Source organism: Lemur catta, chromosome 11 (assembly GCF_020740605.2).
Source record: "Lemur catta isolate mLemCat1 chromosome 11, mLemCat1.pri, whole genome shotgun sequence".
Lineage (NCBI taxonomy): Eukaryota > Metazoa > Chordata > Mammalia > Primates > Lemuridae > Lemur > Lemur catta.
Window position 1 is genome coordinate 40,552,475 of NC_059138.1, and position 20,067 is coordinate 40,572,541.

Consider the following 20,067-nt stretch of genomic DNA (forward strand, 5'->3'; position numbering starts at 1 on the left):
GTGCTCATTGTTGCTGAGGGGGCATTGTTTCTAGACCGTTTTAATGGACAAAGCTAGGAAATTTTTTAAATCATGAGTTTATACTCATATTTACAATTCAGTTTTAACTTTATAGTGTTATTTATTTCTTTACCACTGAAAATCTTGATTTCTAATATAATTTACATTTAAGAATTTCGGTTTTATTGAGTTATAATTTGCATACCATAAAACTCTTTTGAAGTGTTTTCAATAGTCTTTGGTATATATACAGAGTTATATAATCATCACGTTCTAATTTTAGAATAATTCCACTGTACCAAAGAAACCTTGTACCCATTCATAGTCACTTCCCTCCAACTGCCATATCTGTCGGCAACCACTAAATACACTTTCTGTAGATTTGCCTACTCTGGATATTTCATATAAATGGAATAACACATTATGTGGCCTTTTGTGTCTGGTCTCTTTCACTTAGCGTGTAGATTTCAAGGTTCATCCATGTTGTAGCAGGTATCAAGACTCCATTCCTTTTTATGGCTGAACAATATTCTATTATATGAATACATTTTCTTATATACATTCTATATCAACATTGACAGACATGTTGATTCTTTTTTGACTATTACAAATGAAGCTGCTATAATCATTTGTGTCCAAGTTTTTGTATGAGCATATGTTTTCAATTTGCTTGGGTATATGGTTCGTTTTTTTATGTGGATTTGAGTTATTGTCTGATGTCACTTCCTTTCAGCCTGAAGAATTTGTTTTAGTATTTTTTATAAGGGAAATCTTCCAGAAATTATTCTATTTTGGCTTATCTTGGGAATGTCTTTATTTCCCTTTAATTTTTGAAAGATATTTTTAATAGAGACAAGATTCTCGATTGACAGCTAGGGTTTTTTTTTTGTTTGTTTCGTTCCGTAGCTTTCTGTCCTCCATTATTTTAAATGAGAAATCAACTGTTACTCTTACTATGATTCCCTTGTACATAATGAGCTGGCTTTGGGGTTTTTTTTATTGCTGTTTTCAAGATCTTATCTTTATCTTTGGCTTTCAGCAGTTTGACCATGATGTGTCTGGGTGTGAATATCTTTTTGTTTATCCTACTTGGAATTCATTGAGTTCTTGGATGTGTAGATTGGTGTTTTGTTATCGTATTTGGAAAGTTTTTTATTCAAATATTTTTTGTTCCTTTTCTCTCTGGTTCTCCCATTACATGTAAGTTGGTGGACTTAAAGGTGTCCCTCATTTCTGTGAAGATCTGTTCATGTGTCTTCATGCTTTTTCTCTCTGTTCTTCAAATTATATACGGTAGTGCCCATTTGTCCACAATTTGCTTTCTGCAGTTTCAGTTATTCATAGTCAGCCATGGTCTGAAAATATTAAATGGAAAATTCCAGAAATAAACAATTCATAACTTTTAAATTTTGTGCCATTCTGAGTAGCATGATGAAATCTTGCACTGTCCTGCTCTATCCAGCCTGGGATGTGAATCATCCCTTGGTCCAGCACATCCATGCTGTAGACACTACCAGCCTGTTAATCACTTAGTAACCATAAGAGTTAACAGATCTTGTGTTCAAGTAACCTTTATTTTACTTAATAATGGCCTCAAAGCACGAGGTAATTAGGATATGCCAAAGAGAAACCATAACGTGCTTTCTTTAAGTGAAGAGGTGAAAGTTCTTGACTTAATAAGGAAAGAAAAAGAATCATGTGCTGAGGTTGCTAAGATCTGTGGTATGAACTAATCTTCTACCTGTGAAATTGTGAAGAAGGTAAAAGAACTTTGTGCATAGCATATATAGGGTTTGGTACTACCTGCAATTTCAGTCACCCACTGGGGGTCTTAGAGCGTCTGCCCCAAGGATAAGTGAGAACTACTGTAATTTCTACTGTCTTCAAGTTCACTGATTCTTCTGCTTGCTCAAATCTACTGTTGAACTCCACTAGTGAATTTTTCAATTATTACAATTTTCTACTTAGGAATTTCAATTTGGCTCCTTAAAAATTTCTCCTTATTGATATTTTCTATTTGACGAATTTTTACCATATTCTCCTTTAGTTCTTTAAACATGGTTTCCTTTCATTCTGCAAACATATTTATAATAGCTGCTCTGACATCTTTGTTAAGTCTGACATCTGCACTCTCCCCAAGGCAGTTTCTGCCTCTATTTTTTCCCTGTGTTTAAAAAAGAGGAAAAAAAAAAAAAAAAACCACAAAGGATCACACTGTGTAGCAGTCACACTTTCTTGTTTCTTTGCTTGTCTCATAATTTTTTGTTGAAAACTGGACATTTTAGAAAATATATTGTAGCAACTCTGGATTCTGATCCTCCCAGGCTGCTTGTTGCTGTAACTTTGGTATTTTTACTGTTCTTATGTTTATTTGTTTAGTGACTTGGCTGGACTAATTCTGTGAAGTGCATTTCCCCACAATGTGTGCTCAGCCTCTGATGTTCCTGCTTTGATATTTTTTCCTTGTTTTTATTTTTAAGCTTGACTTCCTGGGGGTTGCCCCTGGGTCAGCCACTGATTGGTTGAGGTTGTGCCTAAGCCCTCTGAGCCAGGAAGGTTTTCATCCTTTCCATTGGCTCTGTGTGTGGCTTGGGGACCACTTTCAAAGGTCAGGGAGTTTATAGTGCACTGATAGCTTGGACATACCTTGTCTGGTTGTTCTTGGGTGGTCACAACCTTGGGCTTTTCCACAGCCTCCTAGACCACCAGTATCGAGTGTGACTTTGACTCTCTCTCACCCCAGTTTCTCTGTTAAACTTCTGCTCTGGCTCTCCTGATGTCACAAAGCTAGCAGCCTCCTCTGTTAGCCCTTGTGATAGCTATTATTTTTGACTATGCTCTTGGGCATGGATATTCTATGCTCTGTTCCAAATAAAGTCAAGCAGAGCTGCAGGTCCTCACAGCTTGCTCAGTCCCCACCCTGGTCAGAGCCTCCCTGTTACTGAGCAGGAGCTGGGGCTGTGGGAAACTTTGATCTTTCCTGTGTGCCCTGCCCAGAGACGCCCTGTAGAGCAGGACACTGGGGAGGGAGGATGGGCACTGCTGAGCAGCTGCAGCCACCCCTGGGACAGGAGGGGGACAGTGCTGCAGCAGCTGTCCCACCCACCTGGAATAGCTCTTCAGCAACAGGAAAGCAGAGGAGACAGGCTCTTACTTCACTGTCTGCCAGGCCTGCCCAGAATATGGAGCCTGGGGGTGACAGATGCGGCTCATGGTTCAAATGCCACACTTTCTCCACTGTTCTTACTGAGTTTCAGTAGATTTTGTTGAATAAATGCTTCTCAATTTTTTGTATGCCCTTAGGTCAATTCCCAGAGACTTTAAATGGTTGTCTTAGGTTATTTTTACCAGTTTAATCAATGTTTCTTTGAGAGAGAGAATTCCTCAAGCTCTTCACCCCACCACTCTGGAAGTCCCACCCCCAGGAGGGGTCTATAATTTATAATCGTACTTAATTGCTTTAACTTACAATATAAAGGAAATAATTACAAAAAACCAAATCCAACTATTTACTAGCAACAGAACAATAGAGTATAGTTTCAGTATTCTGTAATTTCTTTTTGTCTATCTCCTCAAACTTTGAGCTACCTAGGGCAGGGCACATGTTATGTTCATTTCTGTTTCTGTTATACAGGGAACAGTAGATAGGGGGTAATGGTCTTTTCAGCTTAAGAACAAAACTAAATACCATATGTGTTTTTGAATAGATGAGCCCACAATTTCCTTACCTAGTGGTTCACCTCCAGAAGCCGGCTGGTGGCTAGTTACAAGGCCAGCCCCAACTTGGCCTTCATCATACACACATACGTATACAAATACATGCTTATACACTTACCTTTTCATAACATTTTCCCAGCAACTTTTTTCCTTTAAGAGTCTCTATGTGTAAAGGTTTTGTTTTTTTTTTTTTTATCTTATTAGATTTTAAAGGCACCATGCCTATGGCCTACACCCTTTCAGAAACCAACAAAAATGTTTGAGACCCAAAATAAGCTATATATCGGCTCAAAAATACAGAGAGAAAACTGCAGAACCAAAATAAATGTGTTTAAATATCTATAAAATGTAACATAACTCAACTTACTACCAGCAATTCAACAGTTCAAAAGTTACATGTATGGCAGAGCTCGGTGGCTCACGCCTGTAATCCTAGCACTTTGGGAGGCCGAGGTGGGGGGATCACTTGAGACTCATAGTTTCAGACCAGCCTGAGCAAGAGTGAGACCCCGTCATTACAAAAAATAGAAAAATTAGCCAGGCATGATGGCACATACCTGTGGTCCCAGCTACTTGGGAGGCAGGAGGTTTCTTGCACCCAAATGTTTGAGGTTGCAGTAAGCTGTGATGAAGCCACTGTACTCTAGCCTGGGAGACAGAGCAAGACCCTGTCTCAAAAACAAAACAAAACAAAACAAAAAAATATATAAATTATGTTCAAGATGATGTACAAATACATCTTAAGATATTTGGTGCAGTGGGAGGTAGAGCCTCCTCAAAGGTCTTAAAGATCCTGTGCACTATATTTCACCCACAGATAAAAAATGAGGGTTGTGGGGATTGGAACCCAGGCCTTGCACTAGCTAATGTGGGCCTCATGAAAGATCCCCAACACTTTCAAAAGAAGAAACAGTTTCACAGTGCATTTAACTGTCCAGTGTTTTTCTGTCCAGATTTGGGTAGAAAGACCATGAAACCTCACTGTGTAAATTCAGACCTATGCATTTTGACAGTTACATGTATTCATTTGCTAATGAATATAAGTTTACAAGGACCAGTGCCTAGGATACTACTCTGGCTGAGGATACAGTGAAGAACAAGATAACCCAGGCCCTTCTTCATGGGACTTACATAGCTGGGGAAGTAAAGAATTTTTTTAATCACATAAATAAATTTATGATTGTGGATTCTAACGTTATATGTTAAGTACAGAGTTCTTTGGGGGGGGCAGTGTATGTGGGTATCTCCCTTAGATCTGGGTGTCAGAGAGGGTCTTATGAACTGATATTTAAGCTGAGGTGTGAAGAAGGCATTGGAGCAAAATGGGAGAAAAGTGAGAAAGGGCTAATGCAGAGGCCTTGGAGAAGGAAAGAGATTCATGTCTTTATGGAAATCGAATGTAGCCAGTGTGGCAGAAGCACTACAAGCTAGAATAGGGTGTTGTAGGAGGAGGCTGGGAGGGTCGTAGGGTCATGCACGACCTCAGGGGTGTGAATACCAAGGGTCTGGAATTTTATTCCACTTGAAGGGTTTTAAGCACCTAGCAGAACATGACTTTGCCTAATTTTTAAAAAGCTCTCCCTGGAAGGCAGATGGGCAGTCAGGAGGTTTTGCAGTGGCCAAACTGACAGATGACGTGACTTGGACACTGGGATCAGGGAAGGGAGGAGAAAGTAGATGGATTCAAGAAATATTTTGGAGGTAAGAACAACAGGGTGGTGAACATCACAAATCTTTTCTTTGGTCCTATTTTTTGATACTGTGTCACTAGCAGTTCAGTTAAAGTCAAAGCTAATACAAATGGTCATTGCATTATGGTTTTAATAAGGTAGAACCTTAGTGTTTAATATTGTGTTATGTCTATTAACTAATTATCACCTAATTCAGAGAGTAAGTCAAAAGTTCTTTTATCAGAAATGAAAAAGGAACAAATAATGCCTCTTTATGTACTGCGTAGACGTCTCATGCTTCTTTGACAGTGGAGGCAGAGGAACGGTGGTACCAGGGAGTGATCACAGGTTTTCGGAGCGGAACCACCTGCATTTAAATTCTGACTCTGCCTTTAACTAGCTGTACAACACTGAGCAAATCACTGAACTTTTCTAAGCTTTAGCTTCAAATGGAGATGATAATCTCTACTTCACAAAACATTTTTGAAAAGGAAATAACTAATGAGCAACACCCATGATAGGTGTTTAGTAATTATTCATTTTCTCAAATTACAAATAGCCATCCTAGTAACCTACACTATTCAGACTATTTGCTAAACCTCAAAATAGAGGTTTTTTAGAATTAGAAGAATTTAACTCAATTTCCTCAATTTCCAGATGAAGAAATCACAGCCTAGGGAAGTGAAAAGACTTGCCTAACAATACAGAACTTACTGAGGGCAGAATAGAACTAGAGCTCTTTCCTCCAAACACCCAGCCTCTTTCCAACGTGCCACACTGCCTCATGTGCATCCTCTCTAATGTTTAACTGGAAGGTTTTATAAGATATTCGTATATCCTTTGTATGTCCTGCTTAAGCCCAAAAAGGGTGGTGATTAATAGTGACCTTATGTTCTCTTTGCTAGTTACATGCTATGGGAAAACTTCCTGGAACCAGAATGGCGGAGTTAAAAGCCAAGTATACCTTGCTGCATGACACCGTGGTGAGGTACGCTATTTATCAATATGGAGGCATGTTTTATCATCCTTAAATTTCTTACTTGTGATAAGACCTGTCCATACTTGCATTCCTCCAAAAGCAGACCTGAGGCGCGAGGATTTGAGTTCAAGTGGTTTGAGAAGTGATATAAGAAAGTATCATGAGAATGAGCAGAAGTGAGACAGGGATGGCAGGAATCCAGAGGGGGATGTGTTAATCTGCAGAGTGACACTGCACACAACTGGGGCCCTGTGAGTGAGTGTCTGTGCACAACACACATCAGAAGTCTCTCGCTGGCCGGGCACGGTGGCTCACGCCTGTAATCCTAGCACTCTGGGAGGCCGAGGCGTGTGGATTGCCTCGAGGTCAGGAGTTCGAGACCAGCCTGAGCAAGAGTGAGACCCCATCTCTACCAAAAATAAAAGAAATGATTTGGACAGCTAAAAATCTATATAGAAAAAATTAGCCGGGCATGGTGGCACATGCCTGTAGTCCCGGCTACTCGGGAGGCTGAGGCAGGAGGATCGCTTAAGCCCAGGAGTTTGAGGTTGCTGTGAGCTAGGCTGACGCCACGGCACTCACTCTAGCCCGGACAACAAAGCAAGACTCCGTCTCAAAAAAAAAAAAAAAAGTCTCCCGCTGAAGGGTGAGGAAACTGGGGTATTTGTCCACCAGTTTCTACCCCTCATTAAGACTTGCTCCTAGGGAGAACTCAGAGATTTGGAGGCTTGAAATGGAAAGTCTAGAGTAATTTTTTTCAATACTCTTCACACTGCACTTAACTGGGAGAAAACGCCATGCAGATCTCAGGACACCCCTCCAAGCCTCTTTGTAGATTCAAGGAACACTGCAGCTGTTCTCACCCTCTGGACAGCTCTTCTCTAGAACCCAGTGGAACTTTACAAGGTTTGACTTTCTCCTCCCCTGGACCACAGCTCAGCTCCCTGGGCCCCAGTGACGAATAGCAGTGCAGGACCCAGGCTATGGCGTTATTTCTTCCTGCTTCCAGGTTGTGTTGCAGAGCAGTCACTTCCTTCTACTACCCACATTTTACCTCCTCTTGACCCCTTAGTTCCCTCTCTTGCCGTTACAAACACCCACTACTCTCTCCCTCTCCCACTGCCCAGTGGACGGGAAAGGCATGATGAGGTGGACTCTCCACTCAGCTTCTAGAGCTGCACGTGGGGAGATAGAGGCTGGAAATATTGAACTGAAACTGAATGAGTTTTCCTTAGAAACCATGTTAGAAGAGCTTTTAAATTCCCCTCTGTTGACACTATATTTCATTCACTATATACATTTGGTTAAATTGCCATTTGTATTCTGGCTGCAACCTTAACCACTTCGTCCTCCTCTTTCTGTGGGAAAACAGGTACTGTGGCCTGGGCCAACACCTTACAATTCCAATAGTTGAAGACTGACATATTAAGGAGATCAGATAACTTTAGATTTACAAAGTATATTAACATTCAAGGAAGTTGAATTGTAATAGAATAACTTCAGCTTTCACTAATGGAAATGATTTGTGGTGTCATTGTAGCCATTGTTGTTGCTATTTGGTACCTAACACAGTGCCTGGAACATGTTATATCCCAATAAATGTTTCGCTAGATGCTATACAGCAAATGGCATTTCAAGCCTGGGAAAATGGGTGGAGCTGGCAATTTCATTTGAGATAGACTTAATCAAGTCATTGGGCATCTCCGAAGATTTCTCTTGGTGAGGAAACTGGGTGGGGGGCTTACACCAAAATTAGAGTGCCGGCTTTAAAACAGGAAATGGCAAGGGCTTGCTTCTGAATAGGAGAGGTAGCTTCTGAATATGACAGTTTCTGGGAAAGAAGAATCATGTCTACCGGTAGGGCTGGGGCATAGGTCAGTTCTAGAAGATACTGGGGATTCTGCCAAATCCAATTTCTACATCCTCTGCCAGATGTTCAGCCCCTTTCCCTAGACAGAGCCAAAGCCATAGCATATAATTACGGTTGTAAGAATCCCCTTCTGCTGTGACACTCAAGTCCAGCTCTAGCCAGGCATCCAAGTTAGGATCAGAAATCCGTAAATTGATTTATGTCCATTATTTCATAGGGGAATTTTTCTTCCTAGTTTCTTAGTAAAGTGCCACTGGAAAAATGTATGTCTTTTCTGAGTTCACTAAGGGAGAAAAGATTTTCCTACAATCATGTCAGAAGAATTTAGGAAAGCCAGGGTTGCTGGGGAGGTTCCCCTGTCATTTACTCCCTCCTACAAAGTCATGGTCATTCTTCAAAGTTAAGTGCAAATATCACATTCTCATTGAATGTAATCCTTTCTTTGTCATCTCCAAGTGTCTTGATCTAGACAGCAGTGGTAGTACATGTCACCTGGTCTTTCAGCCACCTATTTATGTCTCTTCTTCTCTGCTAGATTGCACACTTCTTGAGGCCAGGAACTGAGCCTTATTTACCTCTAGCACCTAGCAGAATACAGGGACATGCTATATGCTATATAGTACATCACCCTTCAGTATCCATGAGGGATTATTTCTAGGACCTCCCGCAAGATACCAAAATCAAAATCCACAGATTGCTCAAGTCCCTGATATAAAATGGTGTGGTGTGTCCACATAACCTATGTACATCCTCCCCGTATACTTTAAATCATCTCTAGATTACCTATAATACCTAATATAATGTAAATGCTATGTAAATAGTGGTTATTCTGTATTATTTAGAGCTTCAGTCCCCAAGCCCCAGGCCACGGAACTCCACTGTGGAGCTCTACCGCCCCCTCTGCCTGTGGAAAAATTATCTTCCATGAAGGTAGGAAGAGGGGGAGCCTGCATAGTAGGAAGTGACCGGCGGGCAAGCCAGCGAGCAAAGTTTCATCTGCATTTACAGCCGCTCCCCGTTGCTTGCATCACCACCTGAGCTCTGCCTCCCCCCAACCAATTCTGTGGAAAAATTGTCTTCCATGAAACTGGTCCCTGGTGCCAAAAAGATTGGGGACCAGTGGTTGAGAGGCTATATGACAAGAAAAAGTCTTTACGTGTTCAATACAGATGAAATTTTTTTTAAACATTTTCAATCTGTGGTTGGTTGAATCCATGGATATGGAGGGCCAACTCGACTTGGCACAAAAATGCTACTGAGTTGACTTGAACCCAGGAATGGGGAGCAGCTGTCCTCACTAGAGCCCCAAGGAGACACTGAGCATATCAAGGGTGTACACTTCTCATTGTGCATATCTCTGTTTTCATGTTACCCAGCACACAAGAGTCAGAGGTCCAGCTGCTACAGAATGCCAAACGCTTCGCTGAGCAAATACAACAGCAGCAGTTTCACCTGCAGCAAGCTGATAAATTTCCGGAAGCATTCTCCACAGAGGTCTCCAAAATGAGAGAACAACTTCTCAAGTATCAAAATGAATATAATGCAGTGAAGGAAAGAGAGAGCCATAATCAGTACAGGTTAAATAGGTAAGTACACAGTTCTCTCAAGCACACTGAGACAGATACCAGCAAAGCTGTTTCCACATAACTACAATTAGAAATAGCAAACTCAATTAGGAAGTCGTTTTCGGTACAAGGAGTATGACAATGGTTGGTTACAGGGCTAGTTCTTCCCTTGATGCCCTAGAATGGACAGTCCCTGAACAAGGTTACACAGCTTCTAGAAAAGAGGCTTAGGTGGCAGAGATCTCTGCCATGTTTTTCAAGTGTTAGAAAAGCCGTAAAGCATTGAGAGCTGCAGCCAAAGAACACACTCCGCAGAACAAGGACTTGGCACTCTCTTGCCCTCTCCCTGCCCTGACTAGCCCCTCGCCCTGTGACTGTGGCCGTACCAGATCACAAGTCTGCGTGGCGAGTGTTTCTCCCCACACACCTTTCCAAACCAGCCTCCATGAGCTGAGGGTCACCTCTGGCTCTCTCTGTTCAAATATAGCAACAACAGGACCACATCTTCAACCTTCATCTCCTAGTATAATACTAAACTATTCCCCAGAATCGAGAAAGAAAGCTATATTCTTTTGGGAGACACATTTATATATCTAAATCTAGCTTATGACATTTAGTGAACTAAAGCAGACATTTATTGCTAAAAGGACAAATGTTATTTCCAAAATCTCCTCTAACATTCTTCCCCTGGAGTAGCAAGTCAGGGGAAGAGTTTATTCAGCAAGTCACACTATTTAGATTAAATTTGAAAATGATTGCCATTCAGGTTTTGTGTTGTGGTGTGCTGTGTGCTGTGCCCGGGTATGGGAGAGAAAGCCAAATGCTCTCTCCTAGAATTTGTTACCATTTAAGGTGGCAGAACTTTCTCTGGCTGTTTTAAGAGTAGGTAGATTTCTGACAGTACAAATATATATAATTCAGTCCTGCGTAGAGACAAGCAAATGACTTGAGTGACCTCTTGAAGACCTTGCAAGCTCTTGGTTTTAAATCCTGTCTTTGGGGCCAATTTTTTTTTTTTAATTCGGAGGTGGATAAAGAAGGCAAATTTAATCAAAAGAATTCTATTCAGGGGGAAAAACTGGATTTTTTAGTCTTTCAATCTAAACTTGTTTTACAGCTGGAGAGCTATAAAAAGAAAGCCTAGCTATTTCTGTGCTCTGTAAGCACTCTTTCAGTTGAGAAAATAATGAAATTAAAACAATTGGTGGTTGTTCATTAGTATTGAATATAAGAATGCTTGACATTTCCATGAAAGGGTAAGAGGAACATAAGTCAGTTGATATTTAAGTTGTTTAAAATTTCCAAGTATTCCTGCCAAGAAAAAAAAAATCCCAGAACTGTTGCCTTTTAGGTATAGACAGGCAAATTGTTCACTGAGCCAGGGAGGGGATGGTACATAGTGACCTACAATGAACAAGAACATTGAAAATGCGCATTTGCAGAAATGTTTAGTGTGTATTCTTTTTGGATTTGTAATGTGTGATTCTTTAGCTTGAGCAGATTTCCTTGCATTCTCAAATGTTAGCAGGTCAAGAATTAATAAGCACAATTTCATAAAAATGATGGTGATACCAAAAGAAATACCATGAAAGAATTATAGCCTATATATTTCATTGGCTTGACATAGTAAATATTTAGTATTATAGTCATATGCTGCTTAGCGATATTTCAATCAGTGACAGACTGCATATATGATGGCGGTCCCATGAGATATAATGGAACTGAAGAATTCCTATTGCCTAGTATTTACTATACTGTACTTTTTATCATCCTAAAGTACTCCTTCTACTTATAAAAAAAAAATTAACTGTAAAACAGTCTTGGGCAGGTCCTTCAGGCGGTGTTCTAGAGGAAGGCATTGTTATCATAGAGATGACAGCCCTGTGCATGTTCCTGCCCCTGAAGACCTTCCCGTGGGACAAGATGTGGAGGTGGAAGACAGTGATATTGATGATCCTGACCCTGAGTAGGCCTAGGCTACTGTGTGTGTTTATGTATTAGTTTTTTAACAAAAAAGTTTAAAAAGTAAAAAAAAGAAGAATTCAAAAAGCTTATAGAATAAGGATATAAAGACATATATTCTACAGCTGTACAATGTGTTTGTGTTTTAAGCTAAATATTATTTAAAAAGATTCAAAAAGTTTAAAAAATTTAAAAGTTTATAAAGTAGAAAAGTTACAGGAAGCTAAGGTTAATTTATTATCATAGAAAAATTTTTAATAAATTTAGTGTAGCCTGAGTGTACAGTGTTTATAAAGCCTACAGTAGAGTACAGTGACATCCTGGCCTTCACATTCACTCACCACTCACTGACTCACCCACGGCAGCTTCCAGTCCTGCAAGCTCCATTCAAGGTAAGTGCCCTGTGCAGGTGTACCATTTTTTATCTTTTATACCGTATTTTTACTGTACCTTTTCTATGTTTAGATATATAAATACTTACCATTGTGTTACAGTTGCCTACAGTATTCAGTACAGTAACATGCTGTATAGGTTTGCAGCTTAGGAGGAATGGGCTGTACCATCTAGGTTTGTGTAAGCCCATTCTGATATTCACACAATGACAAAATCGTCTAATGACACGTTTCTCAGAATATATCCTTAGGTTGTCGTTAGGCAACGCATGACTGTACATGGTACAGGAACAAATTCACTCAACACCCACCCCACCCCCGGGAAAAAAGTAGATATTTCCATCCCCACATAAAAATAAAGAAACTAAGTCAAAGAGAGAAAACTATTCATCCCAATATACAGATGATGTTTGTCAGACCAGCACAACAAAGTCTCATTCAGTGTCTAGATCATAGAAGCCCAAATAACTAGCACCCTTCCACCCCAGTCTCTTTAGGAACTTCTGAATCATTGTCAACTACTAAGAACAACATCTTGTTGGAATACTTTAGAGAAAGGATTTTACTCTGTAATTTTATTGACTTTTCTTGGGTTTTTATGTAATATAAATTCTTTAATAAATGCTAATAGTAAGTATAATTATATGGTTGGTTAATAATTAAATCTATTTAACTTTACAATAGTTTCAGGTTTAGGATTATATTCATTGATGACCTCTTAATAAATATGCAGTTCAGAAAAGAATATGTAACCTATTTAAATAAGTTAAATAAATGTGTTATAAATAAATGAAGTAGTTAAATACTATTGAGAACTTATTTTTGAAACAAAGTGGAAGTCAATATCTTTCTAAATTATCTCTTCTCTGAAAAGATTTTCCAATATTCTCTTCAACCTTTTCCTTGCCTTGACTTTGTTACCTTTGTTACCTCTTTCAGCTTTTCTGCTTTCTAGTAATTCCTAAATATTGAACAGATACGTTGTGTCTCTCATACTAAATCTTACACATTCTGACAAGTTTTGGTTGGTTGAGAAGCAAGGCCATGGTCAGTTAGCATTGTCTGTTGCAGTGTGAAGATGGAGGCAGGGACACCAGGCTGCACATGTGCTGTCCTGAAGTGACCCTGACCTTAGTGACTATTTACTCTCCCTTAGATGTTCCTGTGGTCCTTGCTGCTTATGCAGGATTTATTAGTTGTTTTTGTTGTTGTTGTTGTTGTTTGTTTTTGTTTGTTTGTTTGAGACAGAGTCTCACTCTAGCATTCTGGCTAGAGTGCAGTGGCATCATCGTAGCTCTTACTCCTGGGCTCAAGTGATCCTCCTGCCTCAGCCTCCTGAATAGCTGGGACTACAGGTGTGTGCCAACATGTCCAGCGAATTTTTTCTATTTTTAGTAGAGATAGGTCTTGCTCTTGATCGGGCTGGTCTCAAACTCCTGACCTTAAGTGATCCTCCTACCTTGGCCTTCCAGAGCACTAGGATTACAGGTGTGAGCCACCACTCCCAGCCTTATTAGTTGTTTTCCATTCTTGGCCCAGTAATGACAGCAAAATGGGAACCAAGAAACAACAGATCTGGTAAGAAAGGAAAAGAGGGATGATTTTAGCAATTCAGAATTCCAGAAAATTAGAATATGACAGAGGGGCATGCTCAGGATTAGTACTCAGGATTAGTACTAAGGAAACAAAGCTAGAACAGATTTTGTCTTCTTAACTTAAAAAAAAAAAACGAAAAAAAACCTTTCTTGTTTCCTTGTGGCAATCAATATCTTAGAACAAGCTTAGAACAGGTTTCTCAGAATGTAGTGCTCAGATAACTAAAAGAGAAACACCTGAGATACCGTTTAAAAGGCAGATTCAAACCCAAAAGTAATGATTATGATCTCTGCCCAACCCCCCCAACACAAAGTGATATTTGAATTTTTTATATGCTTCCTATATGATTCTGACATCACATTCGAGTTTGAGAACTATTAGTTCTAAAGGTGGTTCTCAGCCCTAACCACATGTTAGAATCATCTGAGCCTTCACTCAGTGATCATTCAGTCTATGTTTAAACACTTCCAGTGACAGGGAGCTCTCAGCATCCCACAGTAGCTCATTCCAACTTTGGAAAGCTCCTACACTTCAGTGGTTACCAGACTGGTTAAGAAACCTACCTGCTTGCAACTTCCACCCATTCATGCTGGTTCTACTCCTTATGGTGAATGAAGCCTCTTGCACATCAGCATGTGAAGGCTTCCTGCATTGTCTCTTCACCCACACATCCTTAAAACCAAAAACCTTTGATGACATGGTTGTAGTTAGGACTATTTTGTTGCAGAAAGGAAGCAAATCCTAAGGAGCTTTGACATTGAAGCTCCCTTAGGAAAGCTGGAAAATGTCAGATTTAAAATTTAACGTGAGTTTAAAAGGTTAGAAGCTAATAAAGATGGATAAAAGACTTAAATGTAAGACCTGAAACCATAAAAATCCTAGAACAAAACCTAGGAAAAACTCTTTTGGACGTTGGCCTAGGCAAAGAACTTGACTAAGACCTTAAAAGTAAATACAACAAAAACAAAAATAAATGGAGTTAATTAAACTAAAAAGTGTCTGCGTAGCAAAAGAAGTAATCAATGGAGTCAATGGACAACCTACAGAATAGAAGACATTCACAAACTATACATCCAAAAACGGACTAATATCCAGAATCTACAAGGAAGGAACTCAAATCAGCAAGACAAAAACAACCTCATTAAAAAGTAGGCAATCCCCCTCCTACATGCTTTCAGTGAACAGTGAGCCACTAAGTTTATTGAAGGCTTTTCTATCCTCCCTGAGCCCAGGCACAGCAAAAAGTAAGGAATACTGGGGTGAACTAGTGAGCCCTAGGAGTTTGGGCAGTCCCTGAGGGGCTCCCCCAGGAAGGAGAGTACCACGAGAGGCCAGAGTATTGGTTTTCTTCCATCCAGACACTTCCTCCCCTGCACCTCCCCTAATTACGGCAACCAACTGAGAAAGCAGTTTGAGCTCAGGCTGACGGGGAGCTACAGCCTCTCCCTCGCCCATTACAATTGCAAGAGTAGTTTGAGCTGATAAGTTCACAAATGGCAGTTTCTCTCCTGCAGGCTCCAGACTGAGGTTTCCACAGAGAGCGGGGCCCCCCACCACTTTCCTTGAGGACTTGTGGTGCAACAAGGGTGTACAATTTGGGAACTTCCTGCCTGCTGGTGTTTCTCAGGGTCGCATGCTGGCAGCTCAGATAAGCAAGCCAGTCCCAGTGCTCCCCGGACATGAGAATGGTTGCAGGGGGACTCAGGGGACAAGTCTGGGAGCTGGACTCAGGTGGGAAGGAAGCCCATGCAGACATATCTGACGGGAGAGTGTGGTGGGGTGCTGAGGAATGGGGCTCTGTGAGTGTGCCCATCTTCCCCACTGGAAAACCGCCACATTGGATAAGGGGTGGTATTCGAAAGGGAGTGGTCTAGCCCCTGGCTCCATGGCAACCAAATGCCCCACACTCAGGCACACCAACTGATGGGATGCTGCGGCCCCTCCCCCCACTCATTACAACAGGGAGAGCAGTTTGTGCCAAGAAGATCAAGAGCAGACACTTGGGCACGTGCTTCTGGCTGAGGTCCCCACAGACAGATGGGCCCACACCTCTTCCTTTGAGGACTTGTAGTGGAACAGGGGTGCACAATCTGGGAACTCCCTGCCCACTGGCTTTTCACAGAGACACATGCTAGTGGGTCAGACACACAGCCCAGGGGGAGGTTTGAGAGCTGCACTTGGGTGGTGAGGGAGCACACCCAAGAGTGTGCTGTGGGGATCCAGGGAGCTGGGATTTGGGGGAGTGCCCACCCTACCTGCAGAAAAACTGCACTACTGGGTAAGAGTGGGGCCTTAACACTCAAGCATTTAGCCCCCTCCTCTGTGAACAGCCTTCCCAGTGTCGGGAGCTTGTCCTGATCCCCTGCCAAGAGCTCCCTCTGATGGCAGGAAAAACAACTGAGTCCCACCAGGGCTTTGCAAAGCCTTTCAGGCTCCTGCAGCCTAGCTACAAACTGCCTTGCTCCTCTGCTCACCTCAGTGGTGGCAGAGATCAAGCAACCCTCTGGGAGCTACATGGACCCTCCTAAAGCTTGGGTCACTCAAGTACTCCACTTGGGGGACCAGAGCCTACCACAGGCACAAAAGAACATTTCAGCAGCTGGCTCTTTCACACAATCATCAACCAATGACAGGGAGAACAACTCTACAGCTCATCATAGTGTCTTCCAACTCAAGCAAACAGGCCGTGGCTGATTCATATTCACTAGTATCACCCACCATCTTGGAGATTAAGCTGGGGCACCCAACACAATTCTCACTGCTGGGAAGAGGTGAAGACAGCAGGACAGTGGCAACCCAAGAGGAGCATCAAACCCGCTTGAACATCTCATAGGAAACTCGGGTCCAGCACTCTTCTCCCTGGCACAGAGATTGAACTTTGGGGGTGGGGGGATGGGCCCACAAGCCATGCCTAGTACCCCCAGGACTGGATTGAGAGGCCAGATAAGGAGGAGTGAGTGAAAGAACTCCAAAAGTATGAAAAATCAGTGTGAAAGGACACCCCAAAAAGGAAACAACAACTCTTTACCAAGGGACACCAACCAAAATGAAACATTGAAATGACAGATAAAGAATTCCAAATATGGATTATAAGGAAGGTCAATGAAACACAAGAGAAAATGGAAAAACCAACACAAAAAAATCATAAAAACAATACAGGAAATGAATGAAAAATTCACTAAAGAACTCAAATTATTAAAAAAAAAATCAAATAGAACTTCTGGAAATGAAAAATCACTCAAGGAAATACAAAACACAGTGGAATGTTTTGTATTTATAGACTAGACCAGGCAGAAGAAAGAATCTCATAACTTGAACTCAACACCTTCAAATTAAACAAGTCAGTCAAAGACAAAGAACAGAGAAATAAGAGGAATGAAGAAAGTCTATAAGAAAGAAATATGGGAGTATGTAAAGAGGCCAAACAAGAATCACAGGCATCCCTGAGGGTGAAGAAGAAAACACACAAGGGTTGGAAAACCTATCTGAGAGAATAATTGAGGAATATTTCCCGAGTTTTGCTAGAAATTTTGATATCCAGGTATAAGAAGTTCAATGAACACCTGGGAGATTCATGGCAAAGAGGCAATCACCATGACACATAGTCATCAGACTGGCCAAAGGCAACATGAAGGAGGCGCTCCTGTGAGTCATAAGGTGAAAACATCAGGTAACTTACAAAACCCAACAGGCTAACTGCAGACTTCTCAACTGAGGCCTTATAAGCCAGAAGGGACTGGGACCCCATCCTCAGTCTTCTTAAACAGAATAATGGCCAGTCTAGAATTTTGTATCCTGCAAAACTAAGTTTCTTATATGAGAGAGAAATAAAGATTTTTATCAGATAAGCAAATACTGAAGGAATTTGCCAAGACTAGACCTGCCCTGCAGAAAGTACTCACATCTGCATTACACATTGATCAGCACAACAGACACCCACCGGTGTAAAATCACCCAAAAGCTAAAGCTCAGAGCCCATATAAAATAATGGTTTAAGAAGTAATGCAAAGAAATATGACTCTACTCAACAGGAGGAACAGAAATGCATCCCACTTATCAATTCTTTCAATAAATGTGAACAACTTGAATTCCCCACTCAAGACATGGCTGGCAGAATGGATTAAAAAAATAGGAGCCAAGTATCTGCTGTCTCCAGGAAACACATCTAACCCACATGGGATCATCAGACTCAAAGTGAAGGGATGGAAAAAAATATTTCATGCAAATGGCTAGCTAGTGTAGCCATTCTCATATCAGAAATATAAACTTCAAATCAACAATAGTAAAGAAAGACAAAGATGGTTGTTATAGAATGATAAAGGGAGAAATTCAATAAGAAGATATAACAATCTTAAACATTTATACACCTAACAAGGGTACACCCAGATTCATAGAGCAAACTCTGTGAGATCTAAACAAAGTGATAAACAACAGCATCATAATAACTAGAATGTCAACACCCCACTGACAGAACTGGACGGATCCTCTAAGCAGAAAATAAACACTGGACTTAAATATGACTCTAGAGCAAATGGGCCTAACAAACATTTATAGAATATTGAACCCAAAACTACTGAATATATATTCTTCTCTAAGATATGGAACATTCTCTAAGATTAATCACATCTTAGGCCACATGTCTCAACAAAGTAAAAAAAAAAAAAATAGAAATTATACCATGTATCTTCTCAGACCACAGTAGAATAAAATTAGAAACCATCTCCAACAGAAGCACTCAGTTTACACAAAGTCATGGATATTAACCTACTGCTTAACAATTGGGTCAAGGTGGAAATCAAGATGGAAATCAAAAGATTCCTGAAACTAAATGACAAAGGGGACACAAGTTATGAAAATCTATGGGATTCAGCAAAAGCAGCCCTAAGGGGAAAATTCCTAGCCTTAGCTGCCTACATCAAAAAGACAAATCACAAATCAACAATCTAATGAATTGCCTCAAGGAGCTAGAAAAGGAAGGGCAAACCAAACCCAAACCCAGCAGAAGAAAAGAAATAACTAAGATCATAGCAGAACTAAATGAAATTGAAAATAAAAAATAATACAGAGAGTTAATGAAACAAAAAGTTGGCTCCTTGAAAAGATAAAATTGATAGACCTCTTGCTCGACTAACCAGAAATAGAAAAGAAAAGACCCATATAAGCTCAATCAGAAATAAAAAGGAGGAGATATTACAACTGATACCACAGAAATACAAAATATCATCTGTGAATACTATAAAAATCTCTACTCATAAAAACTCAATAATGTAGAAGAAATGGGGAAATTCCTGGAAACACGCAACCTCCCAATGCTCAAACAGGAAGAAATAACACGGCCCCTACAGAGATTATTTCATAACATCAAGAAGGAAGGAATTCTCCCCAACTTGTTCTATGAAGCCAGTATCACCTTGATACCAAAGCCAGGAAAGGACAAAACAAAAAAAGAAAACTACAGACCTTATGAATATAGATGCAAAAATCCTCAATAAAATAATAGCAAACCAAATTCAGGAGCACATCAAGAAAACAATCCACCATGACCAAGTGGGCTTCATACCAGGGATGCAAGGATGGTTCAACATATATAAATCCATAAATGTGATTCAACACATAAACAGAAGCAAAAACAAAGAGCATATATGATTATCTCAATTGATGCAGAAATAGCATTTGACAAAATTCAGCACCCTTTCATGATAAAAACTCTTAACAAAATAGGCATAGATGGAACATATCTCACAATTATAACAGCCATACATGACAAACCCACAGCCAACATCATACTGAATGGGGAAAAGTTAAAAGCACTCCCACTTAGAACTGGAACAAGACAAGGATCCTCACTGTTACCACTTACCAACATAGTGCTAGAAGTCCTACAGAGCAATTAGTCAAGAGAAGGAAATTAAGGTTATCTAAATGGGGAAAGAAGAGGTCAAACTATCATTCTTTGCTGATAACGTGTATGATCTTATATCTTGAAAACCCCAAAGATTCAGTCAAGAGATTCTGTCAACTCCTGGAATTGATAAACTCAGCAAAGCCTCAGGTTACAAAATCAACGCACACAAATCAGTAGCATTCCTATACACCAACAACAGTCAAGCTGAGAATCAAATCAAAGACTCAATACCTTTCACAATAGTTAAAAAGAAAATAAAATACCTAAGAATATATTTAACCAAGGAGGTGAAAGACCTCTGCAAAGAGAACTATGAATCACTGAGTAAGGAAATTGCAGATGATGTAAACGAATGGAAAAACATATCATGTTCATGGATCAGCAGAATCAATATTGTCAAAATGTCCATAT

General features: G+C 40.5%; 1 protein-coding gene across 3 annotated transcripts in view; it reads left to right on the forward strand.

Annotated features, from left to right (window-relative positions):
- Positions 1–20,067, forward strand: part of CCDC146 (coiled-coil domain containing 146) — a 192,583-nt gene that overhangs the window by 122,230 nt on the left and 50,286 nt on the right. For all 3 annotated transcript variants that reach the window (XM_045564288.1, XM_045564291.1, XM_045564289.1), the window contains exons 4-5: positions 6,293–6,375; positions 9,613–9,822. In XM_045564288.1, coding sequence (XP_045420244.1) covers positions 6,293–6,375; positions 9,613–9,822 — 293 coding nt within the window. The remainder of the gene's footprint in view (positions 1–6,292; positions 6,376–9,612; positions 9,823–20,067) is intronic.